A 17,462-nucleotide genomic window follows, 5' to 3' on the forward strand; every position below is an offset into this window, starting at 1 on the left:
AGCCTGCAGCGCACTCTCTTGTCAAGCAAATTTGGCATGTGGTCCATTTTGTTGAGGCGAACATCAGCAGTTGGCAGTGGTGCCAGCGGGGTCCTCTTCTTTGCTTGGATGAGTGACTCAATTTCAGTACTGGGTATCCCTGCGCGCTTCCTTTCGTGTAACTATCCCTGCCGTGCAGAGGCCGTCCACGACAGAAGACTTGAACTCCAGCAGGGGAGTCTTGGAACTTTTTTGCCTTCGCAGATCAGCCATGCATTCACCACAGTGAGATCCATCAGGTGAAAAAATATGCGGTGATACCATTTCTTTGATCGAATCTTGATTCGGCAATAGCCCAGCATCGAGTCAAGGAGGTCCACACCGCCCAAATGCGTGTTATATATCAACACAAAAATCGGGCAGCGAACCATTTTGTGCGCTTTTTCTTCTGAGAAGTACCGTTTTACTTCGCCCGCTGGTTCACTACCGGCGAAAGTGGAAAGCGCAATGTGACTGTTTTATTGTCGTGCCACGCTACTGCAGACAGCTTGGTCCCCGACACCTCGCTCATCCTTTCTTCACATGTTCCTCTCTGTTTCTTTTCCCTTTCTTTCGTAAGCGTGCAGCCAGGTAGACGGTTTCGCCGCACAGTGCCAAGGCACTGAATCTCTTCGTTCTCTAAAAATACTTGCAGAGGAATAGAAGTAAACCAGTTGTCAAAAACAACTCGTGACGGTTTTTCCTGGTGCGAGACAACCTGAAGACAACATTGCTGCTTGCGCCTAGGTCACGTGGTAGCTGCTTGTTTTCTGCGGCACCGCTGAAGACCTCAAAATCGTAGCAGAAACCAGACACCCCACTGAGAGCAAGAACTTTGTATCCCCAGCGATGTGGTTTCTTCGGATTGTATTGCTTCAGTAAGCTTCGTCACTTGACAGAAACAATTTGCTCGTCGATGCACAGTTTCTCTTCTCGCAGAATTGTCCTCAGCTGCTCAAGCAATTTGTTCAAGAGGGGTCTCACCTTGTGCAGCTTGTCGTGGCCAATTTATGCAGGTTTAACAAAAGTCTCAGTATCATTAAAGGGAAGAAATCATTTTAGTTCTTCCCAGCGGTTGAGGCACACCATGTCTGCAACCTTGTGGTGTCCGATGCTGGAGCTCCAGTAGTCTGGGGTGCTTGGCAGCTGAATGATCGACATGAAAAACGCCATTGCGACGAATCTTTCGAGTTCCTCTAAGCTCACCGTGAAAGTCTTTTCAGACGACACTGAACTGCGTAGCCGCAACGATTCCTCGCGAATCATCTTGAACACCTCAACGGGACACAGGAATTTGAAGAACTGGAAGGGAGTGTCAAGGTCTTTGGTAGTCGATGGCATCACGGTGTTCCCAGTGAACTCAATTTCTTTTTGGTCCCTTTCAAGGCATGTGTTCGGCCACCTTGGTGTACATTTTTCAGGTCCTTTCTTGCCTCTAGAAGTCGATGTTGCAGGAGGAGCTTCATATTCACTATCATCCTCGCTTTCAGACGACTCCTATGCTAGCGCAGATGGAGCCCGGCACGGTAGCAGTTCCTGCCCATCGTCGTCCGAGAGCTCGCTATCGATACTTCTGTCACCATCACCACGAGTTCCACCGTAAAAAGTGCCATAATCCATTGCCTAGGACAAAAAAGATACTTCACGTTTCAGCAACAAAAATCACGCAAATATGCTCGATTTTATTGCAAATATCATGTTTCTGTGATGACGACACGGACGCGCTTCCGAACACAAAAATTACCCCTAACTGCATAGTGTACCATATGAGATACGGGTCTAAAGGTAGTCCTAGCGGCGCATTTCAAAGGTGTTGGGCGCTCAAATTGTCACAAGAGGAAGACAAGGAGCCATATAACACGCTAATAGTTTTCTTAAACGACAGTACATCTCAAAGGTACAAAAAATGCATGCAATTACCAGTGGAAGCCTTGAGAACGCGATGCTGCGTCCACGTGTTGTGGCATACAAATGGGGTTCAAAATATCTTCGGAAGATAGAGCCACTGCAGGGGTAGTTGCCAGATAGGATATAAATTCAAGCTTAATGTGGCGGAATATTTTCGTTTTCCTAGTGCTCCGTGAGAAGTAGTAGTTTGATGCGTATAGTATATAATACGCTATGCGCTAAGAGGCCAGGGTCTGCGGAGAGGTCTGGTTTCAGCAATGGATGCGCGTCCCGTAAGGGAGGAGCCCACGCCTCCATATGACCACGCGATGATGAAACGGGGGACCGCATCACCGACTGGCCTGGTTGGCAAGTGGTATTCGTCTCTGGAAGTGATGGTGAGGTGTCGAATAACGACGCAGAGTCCGAGATCCGCAGCGGAAACAGCCAGCGGCTGGTGTCCATGGCGGGGTGGTCTGCGAACATGCCTGTCGCGTGGCTGCAGGGACAAGCTGCAGCGTTGAGACAATGCCCCTCACGAGTTCAGTCCGAGGAACAGTACTGGTCGGACTGGCCGCAGGAAGACGAGAGCTGGCTGAAAGCATCAATCATAGACGCACTACATTCAGGCCAAGACCGCTGCTTGACGCCTTCTTCGTACTTTACCCTTGCCCTGGCGGCACCGCGAAGTCGGTTTGCTGCAAACCGCCATCTTTGGTTGCCTCGCCAAACATGGCGATCATTGATTGCCCATAAACAAAAGTCAGCATCATCTGGGAAACCGGGAAGTCCGGTAGGTGCACGACAACGGACTGCAGGAAACCGGCGAATGACTGTGGGCAGCGCATTTCTCCAGGCTGACTGACCAGCCGCCCACAGCGCCAGAGGTGGCGTCCGCGGACACGGCAGTAGTCGTGGTACATACGGCTGTGGTATCGGACACGATGCAGTAATTCGCTTCACCGCTACTAGATGTCGGCACGTCACATCTGTTACATCCGTTGCAGGAAGTCATTCGTGAAAGCCGGCATAACACACTTTCGTGTTAATATATTTACTTGGCAGATACATAAATAAAATTGCCTTAATTATATAAAAGCTGCAAACTTTGTGGTGTTTTTCTCTTATTACACTAACTTCGAACACATAATCAGCGATTGAATGAGCTATCTAAGTATTGATTTCGAAAATTCACATGGTGGCGTGCTTGCGTCACAGAGATAGTCTCAAATGGCCATGTAGATATCCCTGTGGCCCAGTGAAGAAGCCCCATTATTTTGTATTTAGAGCATTAGGAAAATACAAAATTTTTCTAATTAATATTCGAATTTCTCGCTGTGATTTCAAAATCAACGGCAGGTTAGTAGAAAGTGGTCAATGCTTTGTGGTTCCTGGCAGGTATAACAGAGAAGGCACGGCGCCAGATCTGACCTGTGCAGGTAAAAATTTAAGGGCTGGTGGCGGCAGCGCAACTTTATTATGCAGATTTCTAATTTACGTGTGGGACATCATTTATTGTCCAATGAAAAAGGAAATGATTAAATTCCGATGTTGGATTTGCACTTTTAAAGCGTCTGAAAATAGAACACATTTTCTACACATCTAGCCGCCGTGACATAAGCCGATGTAGGCCTAATTGACATAACTGGTCCACTAAGAGATAACCGCGGAAGTGTGTCAGTCATTTCATTTAAGGATAGACCACGTAGGCCTGGAACCCACACGAATCGCACAAGACTTACGTATAGAGGGATTATTTATTTAAATGTATTGACTACACTAGCATCTGAAGATGAAGCGAGTGATGTGGATACTGACAGTGACAGATAATGGCTGAGAGTTCAGCCAGAAATATGGGTGCAAAATCCGGAAGGCGTGACGCTTATTACCGGGATAGTGACTCGGAGAAAATACCTACATCGGCTTTCTCCTCACTCATCAGCACATCATTCGCGATCACATTATCTATTCCCAATTGCGCTAAAGAGACCTTGTAACGTGCGATTTATGTAATGAATGAGCAAGAGCTTTGTATTGGATGGAAATATGTCATCAAATTCAATCTTTATATCTGGCAATTGCTTATCTGGGCAAATCATCTCGGCCATATTATCGTTGATTAGCTATAGCTCTGCGTGTACAAATAAAACCTGAGGCTTATGTAAATGCGAACAATGCTCATCAAAAATGCCCTCGGTTTAATAATAAATACAAATTGTCATCGTCTCAATGAAGATTGGTAAATGTGTAAATATGTACTTGTGGTTAGAATGCGGAATCTGCAGGGAAGAGTACGCAGTCGTGCTTCTTGATTTAAACATTGTTAGCAACAAACTGTGGTAAACCAAGATAATTCCGGAGAGCCCCCTGCTCTAGAAGAAGAAGGGGGTTAATATTGTATGCTGGCCCATCAGAGAATAGCACTCACCCAAATTTGAGGATTGGTCGAAAGTACAAGTGATAAATCATTATGAGAGTGTCCCTGAGTAGCCCACAGCGATGCCGGTCAAGTTTTCTATCATGCCAACAGCGCGTGTTGCCTTAGATTTAACATGATTAAGGTACTTTCGGCCATCTCAGTTTTGCGTCAAACATTGCATCTTGCGGAGTTATTTTCTGACAGAATTCAACAGAGATGTCAACTGCTACATTCAAACGACAAACAATCAAGGAACTTGTGCTAGCGTTAAGCGACATTCGAATATCCACGAACCAAGCTACAAGCCTTCGGAAGTATGACTGCAGTGTTCTTCGCAATGACTGAATATCACTCGCAGATGCATGGAATGCTACGTCGTCTACATATACACATACTTGTACGTTGTCTCACAATAAAAATCAGCTTAATAAACCGCTAAACAAAATAGGAGAAAGGACAGAACCATGGGCAACTCCTTTTTATTTATTATATTTTGGCTTCAACAAGCGACGTTGCGTGCAATAAAATTTCCCACCTTTTAAAAATTCATATATTCAACTTGTAATATGCCGAGGAAAACTCATGGTATTTATAACGTTAAGGAGTATGACATGTTCTACACTGTCGTATGCTTTAGCTAAACCAAGGGTCAGTGAAGCTACGTACTGCCGTCTGTGTCGAGCATTCCTAAAGCATCCCTTTAAATCGACATGTGCCCAACATATCGGCATCCGGGTCTAAATACAAGCTGATATGGGCTCAATAAGGTATAATTCGTTAATAATTTTATAATACTAAAATGCAATACCATGTTTATTAATTTCATAACATTCGAAGTTGGTGCGATTGGCCTTACATTATCTATATGCATTCCCGCTCCTTGTTTTTTAAGCAGGGGGATTAGTTTTGCAAGTTTCCAGTCAGGCGGAATCTATGCCTTCGTGAGGGAGTAGTTACCTATATTAGAGATGCCTTTCGGGGAGAGGGTAAAGAATATTTTCAACATGCCTGATGCAAGGCCATCTCTATCCGGAGCTGTGCCATGGAGCAACCGAAGAGGGTGATAAAGCTCTTCATTGTTCTTTAGAAGAACTTGTTGGGCGAGTTGGTGCTTCTTCGCAAACTTGTGAGAGCGTGAGCCGTTAGGCGCTCGGCGCCGGCAGCATAACCGAGCAATCGAGCACAGCGAATGAAGAAACCGAACGTGGAGCGCAGCGGGGGATGAAAGACGCGAGGAGAAAAGCGGCGAGGAGGCTGCAGCGGAACCATGAGGCGGAAAGCGGGCGAGGGTATGACGCAGGCGTGAGAAGAAAAGCGTAGTGCGGCAACGATGACTACGAGATGGCGCCAGAGTAGCGCCCGTCGTCGGGGAGGCCTGTCGGCGGCGGCTGCTGTGAATCGCGCCCCCGCGTCACCCACGCCCGCACTCTCGCCATCTTCATATTAGCGAGGCAGGCGCCACATTTGGCTCCGTTTGCAGCGTGTCGCACGTGACAGATTATCCGCGCCAGAAAATACGTCGCGAAATGAAAACACGTATAGGGCTGCGCTCAAGTTTCGCATTAGGCAGTATCTTAACCGTCTGTGAGCTGTTTTTCACTGCGCGAACTAGCGGTCACAGAGAGAGTGTGTAAAAAAAGACAGGCGCAGACTTGCAACTAACTTTTATTCCCCAAAGACCCATAAGTACGTCCCAGAAGTACAGCACTGCGCGTGCGTGGCAAGAAGGAAATCGTCAAAATAACTTTCTGTTCATGCAACAGGCAACATAACTACGATCTCTAATGAGCCTCATCTCATTGGTAAGCAGATAAACTGAGGTATCTATGGCACAGTCACATCCCTCCTTTTTCATAGAGTACGCCTCACGTAACTCTCTCGCTCAGCTATCTCGGCAATAACAGAAAATATTCACTTCTTTCAGGACCAGCTTACACCTGCATGCCAGGCATTGGATAGGAAGGGGCCACTCACGTTATTCCTAATTGACAAATCACGCTAGCGCACATTCACGCATCTTCATGTTGGCTTGCGTAGATTTTGCCACATGATAGAGGTATGCCTGATACACTACCCGAACACTGCAATCTACGTAAGAATCGGTGTGCTTTTTTCTGCACCCCTGCAATCTATTTCTCCTTTTTCCTCTGCGCGAGCATATTGCTGAAAGCTTGCCAGGATCCGAGATAGCCACCTCAACTCCATATCGTTTCACAACCTTTTTTAAGTTCTGCGACGCCTTGTGAACATATAGCACAATTTCACAGACTTCTTTTTGTTTTTCTTTTTTTATTTTGCATTACCTTGCAGTTCCACTAATAGTGTTTTCAGATTTTATCGGCCAGTGTTACCTCTCTAAAATCATCACCGGACCGAGCCCTTACGAAGTTTACCTGCAGCTGAGTTAGTTCTACGGTGCTCTTCCGAACCTATAGCAACTTTACGTCATCATTCTAACAATTCTTTTGGTGACAGAACTGAGTCAATATTTATGGGCGCTGGAATAGCCTTGCTAGGGCGAAGAAACCAATATAGTGCTTCTTTTTTTATTTACCACATTGAAAAAATCGTACCGTTTTCGTCATAATTATCTTTCACCAATGAAATTATTATTTTAAACATAGAAACAGCATACTTATATTACTGCAATTAGTAGGGCTATGGTTGAAAAGAAGTTTATTCCATACAGCTTTTTGGTTTCTGTTATATAGTGCGCAATGACTATTTCACCGTGGACAATCAGTACCTCCTTTTGTTAGTGATGCTACAAACTCAGATTTTTACAGCTAAGTTGTTTATGGCTAGGCTTCCGTGCGTTTTTTGTGTGCGTGTGCAAAACTTTGGGCCGGTTCAGGTAATCGCATCCCCTCTTGGTCTTCTTGTAATAGTATAACGTCTGGGAATGTTTGAGAGAATATGAATAATAAATATGTAGCTGCAGAAAGTATTGAACTGCACTTATACTGAACTATCGTTAGGCACCTTACGTTCACGATTGACTAGCAGCCGCAACTCCTTGGTCCAGAATACTTTCTTTCAAAAAGTCAATCCTAGAAACGGATTCTTTCACAGAACTTCTTGTTTTACAGATAGGAGAATTGGACAGTTTCTTATTAGGCGATCTTCTGCGTTTAAGAAATCGAATGTCCATATCCACATCTCGACTGCCTAGAGAATATGGATCAGAATGACAATCATGATCAATTTGCTGTGAAGTCGAAGGTTGTGCGAAATCCCCACTATTAGAGGGAAGATCTGCCTGACAGTAAGGTGACTTGGTAAAGAAGGTGGCCGAATTTGGGATGCTGCTTGTTATTGTCTGAGACAAAACAGAGAGTTGCGCGGATATTACTTTACCCAAAAATTCAGAAAAGCTTAGTAGGATATTTTCTAATTGCTTTTTCATAACCTGCTTTATCACTGCTGTAATAGTTCAACGGGAAATGTGGGGGGTACGCCTCTCATAAAGTCCATTAACAAGGCGTGGCCTTTCTTGGGGATGTTGCGAAGTCGATGGTCCGAGGGTCCACGAAGGGTTCCATGTATGGTGCCGTGCCAGGTGCCAAGAGGAGGACATATCCAGGGAGATTAGAAAACTGTTTTATATACACTGTACATGGTATATTACAAGATGGGCTCCATGATATTGGAGCCGTCTACGTGCTAACATCTTTGCATGTGGTAGCGTTTACATCTCCGAGCGTTCTCCATGGTCGAGCGTCTCTACATGGTCAAGCGTGCTCTACATGGTCAAGCGTGCTCTACATGGTCAAGCCTCTCGCGTCCCCACAACACTCAAGTCCCCTGTTTTATCCCTTCCGTTTCCCTCCTTCACTCGACGAGGGAATACACTTTAGTTCCTTTAGCCAATGACAGTCTTTGATCAGGTGGCCATATCCCGCACGTGATGTGTCGTCGTTTCCCGCTGGGCTCCGCCTCCAATCTTCCTAGGTCGCCCACGAACACAGGCAGCGGTTGACACCTTGGGAACCGAAAGTTGATGTCGTTCCCCCGGGATTGCCAGACACGGGTCCCTTTCAAGATTCGCCTCTCCATAGCGGTCAGTTCGCGGAACCAGGTAGGGCGGTGGCTGTCTCGAAAGGCAGCAGTCGGCGTAGCGTCGTCGTGGTTCGGGCGGCGCTGGTAATTCACGGGACCGCACCAAGGGGCGACGCTGCCGTTTAGCCACGCATGAGGTAGCCCGGAGACCAAGTGCTAATCCCTCAGTCCCAGGTGACAATTCTCGGCCGCGAGAAAGGGGCGCCAGGTTGGGGCGTCTGAGTCGGCGCCAGCCTCCTGTGTCCCGAAGGACCGCCAGACACAACAGGGAAATGAATGTAAGTGCTCCGGCTGTTTCTAATTTATCACACAAATTGTGAGGTTTTCACAGCTCCCAGAGTTCTGAAATTTGTCGAATATAATCCTTTTTGCATTGCCCCGACATTGCCCTTTCGTAATGAGGACAAATAATCCCGCAATACTTATTTGCGTATTCAACTTTTGGGAAACTCGGAGTGTGTCTGTAAAATAGGATGTGCAATTTGTGACGGTTATGAAAGTCGTTAGCTGAAACATGTGCTGATTGATAAAATTGAAGTAAGGGCAAAGGCCGGTAAAAAGAAAAAAGAAAGTAAGAAAGTGAACCAGTTTACACTTTATTGTAAAAATGTTTAATTAGGTGCCGAAAAAAGAACAGTGGAAGGTAACGAATGAACAGTTAGTTTCTTATCATTAGTTTAATATATTCATCAGTTAATTTAAAGATACATCGGAAGGTTGTAGAATCTTCTGACTTTGCGGAGTATAGAGTTGATTTGACTTCGGAGCAACCGTCTTGAAGTAATCGTGGCAGTCTTTCGCAGGCCCCATGTCGATAGAGGAATTTCTGACGCGCAGATCATAGATGGTTTTTCTACACGAGGACGCGATCCGGGGGAACCTAGCCCTTAACAGCTTCGCTGTAAAAGTCTTGGACCCTTCCATTCCGTGAAGATGGTTGAACAGCGAAGCTGTGTTAGTTACAGCGCGTGTTGCGAGTGTGACATGTGCATTTGTTGCACGTAATGCAATTGCGTAAACACAAGTAAACACAGATCTACAACAGGAAGTTATATTGAAATCTTGTGATGCGAGCAGAGGCAGCGACTTCCGTCGCAACTCGACGAGTGTCCAGTTCTCTGGTCGAAACCTGCCGAGCCACCACCAGAAGGCATCGGCTGCAGTCACGAACACCAAGCGCATTCGACGCGATTGCGGGGAAACGCGGACGGCGTCGGCAGCAGCTATGCGCGTTTTGCGTTATCCGAAAGGGCGCGCCACGCAAAACACCTTCTCTTGTCACCTCTCCTCCTCATGCCAAGCGCGCCCTCTCATTGGTCGCTACCTTCCACCAGCACGCCTCTCCTCCTCTGCTGGTCACGATACTTCCATGACGCCGGCAGACGGCGAAGGGTCGACTAAGAACAGTTCCGATGTTAACATACGCCCTCGAAGGTACGGATGCTGTGTGGATGGTTCAATCTTTGTACGAGGGATGTAAGAATTCGTTCAATGCTCATGCCCGTAAGATAGTGCAATGATGAGCATTTCCAGGACAACTTTTCTTAGCCATGTTTCGCTAGTGGCGGGGAAAGTCAATAATGCGTTTTGTTCACTCAGTGATCAGGAACACGGATAACGTTGCAGAGTTCATTTGCAAGATCGTGCTGTCTTCACTGCCCAGAACAAAGGCTGCAACTTGTGTTGCGGTTAGGATCCTAATTTTGCTTCGAGCCGGAAGTCGACAATTGAATCAAATTCACCATGGTGCAGCAAATCTCCAGTCTACTGTCAAGTACTCGAATCAAAAATTGTGCATTGCATAAGGGAGTCTGTACGGGCCATTGCTTCGTCAAACAACGGAAATGAATACATCATGGCAACAGCAAAGGTCTGGTTGATTTGTTTGCTTCCAATCGCCGTAGCATGGTCGCATCAGACGAGAAAGCCTGCTTTGTCCTCATGCCGCAGGGTGTTTGTCAAAAAACGCGTCGGAAACCGTGTGAAAGAACTTTGAACCATTTTCCTCCAATGTATGCGTTTTTTTAGAGGTTGCCTTCGCTTCGTTCACAGACCTTCAGTTGAACTGCTTACAACTGCAGTCAAGTGCATAGAACTAGGTAAGCTTCAGATGTCTTTGAGGTTAAAATTCGTAATCCGAAGATGACTTCTAGGCGTAGCTAAATCATGTTCACGAGACAAATTTCGAGGGGTCAGTGTTCTCCACTTAGTACGGTGCTTTGAAATGTTGTTTTTTTCCATCAATGTTGCTTCTTGCTTCTAAAATTTTGCTTTTTCCATCAAATGTTGCATTTCCATCAATCCGGAATACACATTTATTCTCTATCGTTCTCCGCCACCGGCCCACTCATGCGTCGTCAATTCTGGGACAACACAGTGGTGGCGAGAAAGCCGAATCTCAAGGGTCCATACATCAGCCATGATATTAAAATTTATGGTTTGCAACAATTCGATTCATTAATCTGGCACTGGCTAATGACCTTGTGCTGCTACAACTGCAGTAACCAACACACAGTGAATACTTCTCAACAAAATTTAGCTTTTATTTTGAAGAGCAGCTTATGTATGGCATAATTGCTTGCCCACCAAACTAATATGCTGGATTTGGTTCCAGTAGCGTATGGAAAAAAAGGCTGTAGGGACTTCGCATTCGGTTGACCACGAAATTCCCCACCGTTCTCATCAGTGGATGTGTATTCGGTCTGTTCACAATGCCTTCCACAGGATAGGACATAAGGTAGCGTTTCGCGTAGTCGTCCATGCCTTTATTCATTCCGTAAAGTTCCCGCCGTTCCTGGCCTAGATAGTCTGCAAGAAAAAAATCTGATTACAAGAAAAGCTTACACAGCAACACTCGAGGATGCTTACCTATATGTTGTTAAGCGTGCGAACTACGGGAATACCACGAGCAGCGAACATTTCGTATTCGGAAAGGACAAAGTCAAGTAAAAGAGAGTTTATGCGTGCGCCAGCACGGCCGTTGTTTTTCGTATTTGACATGGAGATTACAGACTCCGACTGCTGAATCTCATTTGTTTTCGCTTGGCTTACAAGCCGACCATAATTTTCTGTCTACCACTGCCATCTTTACTTTTGTTGTTGCTGGCTTTTTAGTTGTGAGCCTTTTAGAAAGGTTTCTGCTATCATTATTTCTTTCTTGGTATGTTCTTTACAATGCTTCAATTTGCAGGCGGTGGCCTGGTGCCTCCTGCAAACAAACATGTATCCAAACCCGGTGGCCTGCAGCATATTCTATCCAGGGCCATACAACGATCAATGCAAATTATGTAAAGGGAGGGCGGATTTGCCACATATTCTTTGGGCATGCTCGAAGGCTGCTCCTTTCGAGGGCCGCAAAATTCAAAACCGGCAGCAGTGGGAGATCCTGCTGCTCAGCTCAGACCAGCAAGACCAGGCCTGGGCCGTCCAACTAGCCGAGGCAGCCGCTGAGACCCAGGGGATCTCGGCCGTCTGCGAGGCAGAGGGAGGCTGCGTCCGCCCTCGTGAATTGCTGGCACCAATAAAAGATGAATCTCTCTCTCTCTCTCTTCAATTTGCTCGCGTAAAGGTTCCACTTCTCAACACGACTGTTGCCAGCCGGCTCTTGTCTAATTATTTTTTTTGCCTTGTTGACACTAAGATATGATTTGGCTATATTTATTACCTTCCCGCAACATTTATTATAAGTATTTTCATTAGATAAACAAGCAGGTATTGTGAGCATTTGTGTTGCTTAGTTGTCTGGTGGCTAACATTTTTTAATGTTGCCCAAATAACTAACCCATCTTGGGACTCCTGTACATCACGTTCATATTTATTAAGAATGCCAATTGCTAAGTTTATATACAGGCACGCGTTTATATTTTACAAATCCAGCAGCACCTCTTGCGCCCAACCCTGCGCCAGTTGTCTGTTTTCTGATGTTTGCACTACGCCGCTTCACTCTTGATGATTATTTTACAATGCCAACGAAATAATGTTTGTCTAATGTGAATCATATTTCCTTAGCAGAGAAAATACTGATACTTGCTTTCTGTCCCCCGCTGTAATTGCAATATTAGCTTTTAAGCTTTCTCGTCCTCGTTATCGCAATTATGTCGTAATCCTTGAGAGAGTACCGGACCACTACACACAATATAAAAGAATGAGAAAATTGACGCGATACACGAGGTAAGAGCGCGTTCGCTTACCTCTCATGAAGTCCTGTGTGTTCCAATCGTCGATGTCGCGCTTGCTGCGCATGACAAAAAAATGATCGCATAATATCAGCCAATATATGCAGGCGAAACGGAGAGAAGAGTGTTGAATCTACTTAGGAGGGAATATAAGAATTAGAAAATAAAGGTGAATTGTTCGACAACAGTAGCGTTACGATGCCTAAGTTTCGAGTTTCTACATACAAACATATACGCCCGATGGTTGTAACATGCGCCACTTGTGTAATATTGTTCGCATGTTTAGTTGCTTGTGTTCTTCTGAACTTCTGAAATTTGTGCGATGTTCCTTCAAACTAAACGTCCCTGGTAATCCACGGAGATTTGTATGCTGTCAACAATATTGTCTGACTTCGTTAGAGGACATCAAGCGGCCAATAAAATGGATAGAATTGGCGTCGTGTCAATGACCTCCGAATGCCGCACGGATTCAAATAGAAGCATTTCTGAGCGCAGTCCAGAGCAAGATATTTTCCCTGTTATGGTCGTCAATAATTATACACCTACGTAAATGCTGGAAATGGTACTATACATGGGAAAAACACAGATAAATAATGTGACCTATACAAATATTAGCAGCGAACCTGTTAAAGCCAGCCGTAATTTGTGCTTCGTGGTTCGTATCAAGAAAACATGAAGAAATAAAAGAAAATAAATTTCTTGCCGAGGCGGGATTCAAACCTGCGTACCACCGGTCGCATGCCGAGCGTCGTAGCCAGGCTATATACAGCCACGCTTGCAGAGCATGCATATTTGCGAAGCATATGATTGCGTTCGAGCGTCGTCGTCTTCGTCCGCAGCTGGCGCGTTCGCACGCTCGTGCTCTGCGAGGTGAAGAGGTTTTGCGCGCTGTGAGAGCGAGAGAAAGATCGAGAGACGCATTCACGGAGCGGGTCTGCTGGAACGCGTTGTCGGTCTTGCACGCCGCGCTATGCAACGCGCAGTGACGGCCGTAAGTCCTAGACAGGCGACAAGAAATTATCATCATGAGTAGTAAGATGAAAAGTTCGTGCGCACTTCCGGAAATTACTAGGCTACGATCGCCCAGGTTCGCTGTTCAAACGTTGCACGGCCGAGCGCAAGGTTGAGCGATATTTCAGTAGATACCGAAAATATCACAAATGACTGTGTTTGCACTGTTATTGTATAAACTTCTCCGTCTAAACCACTAATAATAAAGATTTAGCAAAGAATAATTTCAGTAAAAAAAAACTACCTTTCTTCTGGCAAGGACGTGCTGTTAACTATGTGTGGCAAAAACGAGTTCATTGCAAACTCATCTCTGTCATAATGTTTAGGTGGGCTAGCTTCTTCAATGACAAATCTAATAGAAGATCTAATAAACGAAACAATTTTGACACAGTGCGTGGCGTTGAGAAACCTCATCCGAAACTTAGACAATGTCTTCAGTAGAAGCGCGGACACACTAGAGAACATCAACGGTCCAGGAAAAGAATGAACTGCATTTATTCACAGTTTATTCAGAATAACCTTAGGATATATTTGCTATTTGCATGAGAAGAAGAAATGTACTAGGAATAACCAAGCAGCCACAGTACACCAAGCAGTAAGTGCAAGCTGCAGAAAATATACAGAGCAAATACCAAGTACCCTTGTCCCAATTGAATTTATATTCAAAATAATTTTGAAGTTCATCATGTCTATATACATGCAAAAGTCACTCCCATTATCCGGCCCACATATTCTTGAAATGTCACACGGACAAAACTATACTTACACTCTTGAGTCGAGGGGTAAGTAGAGGGCATCTGAAAGAAAACAGAGCACATTACATTTTTGCCACATCGGAAATATACTGTATCAGAAAAGCGCGTCATAAAGAAATAACAAATATGCAAAGTCGATAACACTCATATGTACGAGCAACATTTTCTACGTGCCGATAGATTTTGACTAAGAGCTTCTAAGCGCTCGCAAGCAGATATCGCGCTGACGGTGCAGCTTGTGCATACTGTGTGACAAGACAAAACAAATACGTTTATGGAAACTTGGTGTCATTATATTTTTTAATATAGGTCTCAAGCCATAAATAAGTATTAAAATATAATTATCAGCAAGCCCTGTAACCAAAATTTGAACAAAGAAAATGGCAGAGTCACTTGAGACTGCTTACGCGTGGGAATTATAGTCCCTTTGGTGAAATAATTTTTTGCGCCCGTTCCTTGTCCGCGCAAGCCAGCGCCTGCGTTCTAGCTGCGCATTTTCATTCTTTTTTATTTTAAACGCTAATATAGCGCAATCATCACGTGGCGCCGCATACTCCCCATTGACTGCACTGTCACGTGCCTAATGAAGCACGCACTAGTCCCCATGTTAAGTAATCCAGACGGCTGTGACGTTACGTGGGCAATGACGCATGCACAAGGCGCACCTTCAGTCAACCAGAACCGCGGAGCCGCCGTGACGTCAGGAAAGCGTGCTCGTGTTGGATCCCGAAGGCCCGGGTTCGATTTCCACCCCCACAAAGAAATTTACTATACTTCCGTGTCAAATCATTCATTTACTTTGATTACGGGAACCTATCAGAGAAATTTTACTTCAATACGCACATTTTCTGACACGTTTTTACTGCTTACACCATCGCCCATTTTTGGTACCATCTTTTGGTCATGCCGCCTACGCCCACCGGTTTTTTGCGTAATGGGGTTTATAATGCTTTCGCATTCAAAGCATTCTGGTATCAACTGAATGTGAAGCGCACTGTAGGCGTAATTAGGAAGAAGAGTCGATAAATTAAGAGTGCATTATATTTTGTGAGTTGTTAGGATAGGACCTAATTCATTTGTGACTTGTCTCTGCAAAAGACGAAGAAGAAAGAACTCTAAAGATGGTGCATTTCTTGCTATTTTCCCATTCATAAAAAGAATGTTCGGGTTTTCGAATGCTTACCCAGCACAGAAATTTTAAGTTGTGTCAATGGCCGTGCCATCGTTGGTAAATTTCGTTATTTGTTGATACTTGGTTCGCCAGACTGATTATTTCTCCATATTTCCATTGGCCAACAGCACTTCCTTAACTAGGCATGTTCGCTTTTTTCTTTCGAAACTAGTACGCGTCCACATGCAGAATTTAGTAAGTATCATGCCTATGTTAATACAAGATATACCTGCCATGTAAATGCGATCTATTACTCTTAACCTTCCTCTCACTGGTACTCAATTTCAATAAAACTTAGGTGCACCTGGCTGTGGGCACGTTACAGTGCTTACAACGTATGCACCTACATTATTGTGGATATCTGCTTACCGCATACAGAAGCAGCGATGAAGAGCGCCAGAAGTGCATAAACCTTCATGACGACTTCTGTCTGCAAGAAAAAATGATAATCAGTTTTTGTAATATTTTTTTCTGGCGAACGCACACAGCTGTATATTTGAGCTTGAATTATAGTACTCAGGAGCAGGAGGCTTCTTTGTGTGAAGAGGCTTTACTATGCACTGAAAGGGAAAAGAAAATGTTACAAAATTTATTTCAGCTATTATTGCCATTCTTGCGTGATTTCAGTTTCTCGCCATTAAAAAAAGTTGCATATTCTCCTAAGACCTCTTGATCAACATGCGGAAGTGATTATGGAAAATATTCATTCTGGGTATGAAGTCCGGTGCATGTGTAACTGTAAAGAGGTGGTTTACTTATATTCTTGTCATCCGCTTTCGAGAAATCTGGCACTAAATTCATCTATACTCTGCGTCGTCCCAGACGGTAGAAAGCAACCTTGAGGTGTATTTCAAAATCAGTGAGACTACGTGAAAATACCGGACGCGGCACCAACATGGCAATGCACTACACGTAGCTCCATCTTCATCTCAGCATTTATGCAATTAAATACAGGTTTTACTGTAGGAAACATGGGGAGACGATGGAGATGGTGGAGACATAGACACGCCACTGTTGGCATCTAACTGCGGCATTTAAAATTGTTTAAATTCATAGCACAACAGTACACAATAAAGACCACCTTGGACAGCCATTATATATCATAGTTGTGTTCGGGTCTCAGGAGGGTATAAATAAAAAAATAAGAAATGTTTTAGCTCACAGAGCTAAGCACGCGCGTGCTCAGCGCACTTGTGATTTGTAAGCTCGAGCGCATTGAAAGTATTGCCTATGTGAAGTGTTGCTACTGTGCAACACTTCACACCTTTGCTGCACCTCCGTCTTCGTTAGCGCAATGGAAATTAATAAGCTCAACTAGAGATATGTGGTCGGTGCAATGCACGCCGACTTAAGAGATGTAGATGGCTGAGAGCCAAACTAGGTTTACAAAAGCGAATGTGATCATCTCCAAATTTCAAAACAACATTACTTTTGCCGCCTCGCCTCTCGTAACTCACCACCTCTCTGCATAGGGAGAACAAGTGGATGCACAGTGTTTGCCTGTGTCTTGAGCAGAGCTCAATAAACAGGAACACATTAAGAAAGATATGAGGAGTAAAAATATTACAATATTTACGTGCGAGATGATGCCGAAGAAATCAGGCAGTTATATAACACCAAGCAAATTGTAATACATACCTTCGGTGACCAAGCTCCGACCCGGGCGAATGCTGAGTGTTAGCGATGTGGAACGCTTTTAAGGGTGCGAGTCTTGCGCAAGGGGACGAAATTGTACCGCGGGACTCAAGCAGGAACTGAGATGCGCAGCGTAATCATTTCCAAGTCTTCTACTTACAATGTCGCATCGTCTTACCATGGGAGCGCACAAACAGTTCCTGTTTGTCATCCTAATCATTTCCAAATCTGTTAACGACAAGCGTCGTCTTACCAGGGAAGCGCTCAAATAGTTCCTGTTTGCTACGCCCTCGAAGAGCAGACTCTGTATGCTTGCATTACGAAAAAGCAAC

At 44.8% G+C, this 17,462-nt stretch overlaps 1 protein-coding gene across 1 annotated transcript; it reads right to left on the minus strand.

Annotated features, from left to right (window-relative positions):
- Window positions 1-10,905: 10,905 nt before the first annotated feature.
- Window positions 10,906-17,160, minus strand: LOC119458351 (uncharacterized). Its single transcript, XM_037720182.2, has 5 exons — window positions 17,134-17,160; window positions 15,865-15,925; window positions 14,336-14,366; window positions 12,574-12,617; window positions 10,906-11,191 (listed from the first exon to the last, which is right to left on the minus strand). Exons 2-5 carry the CDS (start codon window positions 15,911-15,913, stop codon window positions 10,974-10,976), a joined length of 342 nt encoding a protein of 113 aa, XP_037576110.1. The 5' UTR covers window positions 15,914-15,925; window positions 17,134-17,160; the 3' UTR covers window positions 10,906-10,973.
- Window positions 17,161-17,462: the final 302 nt, after the last annotated feature.

The sequence above is a fragment of the Dermacentor silvarum genome, chromosome 7 (assembly GCF_013339745.2).
Source record: "Dermacentor silvarum isolate Dsil-2018 chromosome 7, BIME_Dsil_1.4, whole genome shotgun sequence".
NCBI classification, from domain to species: domain Eukaryota; kingdom Metazoa; phylum Arthropoda; class Arachnida; order Ixodida; family Ixodidae; genus Dermacentor; species Dermacentor silvarum.

Coding starts and splice junctions, on each gene's coding strand:
- LOC119458351 (XM_037720182.2), bottom strand. CDS start 15,913: ATGAAGGTTTATGCACTTCTGGCGCTCTTCATCGCTGCTTCTGTATGC. Junction 14,367..15,864: donor CATCGCTGCTTCTGTATGCG/GTAAGCAGATAT, acceptor GTTTTCTTTCAG/ATGCCCTCTACTTACCCCTC. Junction 11,192..12,573: donor CACACAGGACTTCATGAGAG/GTAAGCGAACGC, acceptor TTTTTCTTGCAG/ACTATCTAGGCCAGGAACGG.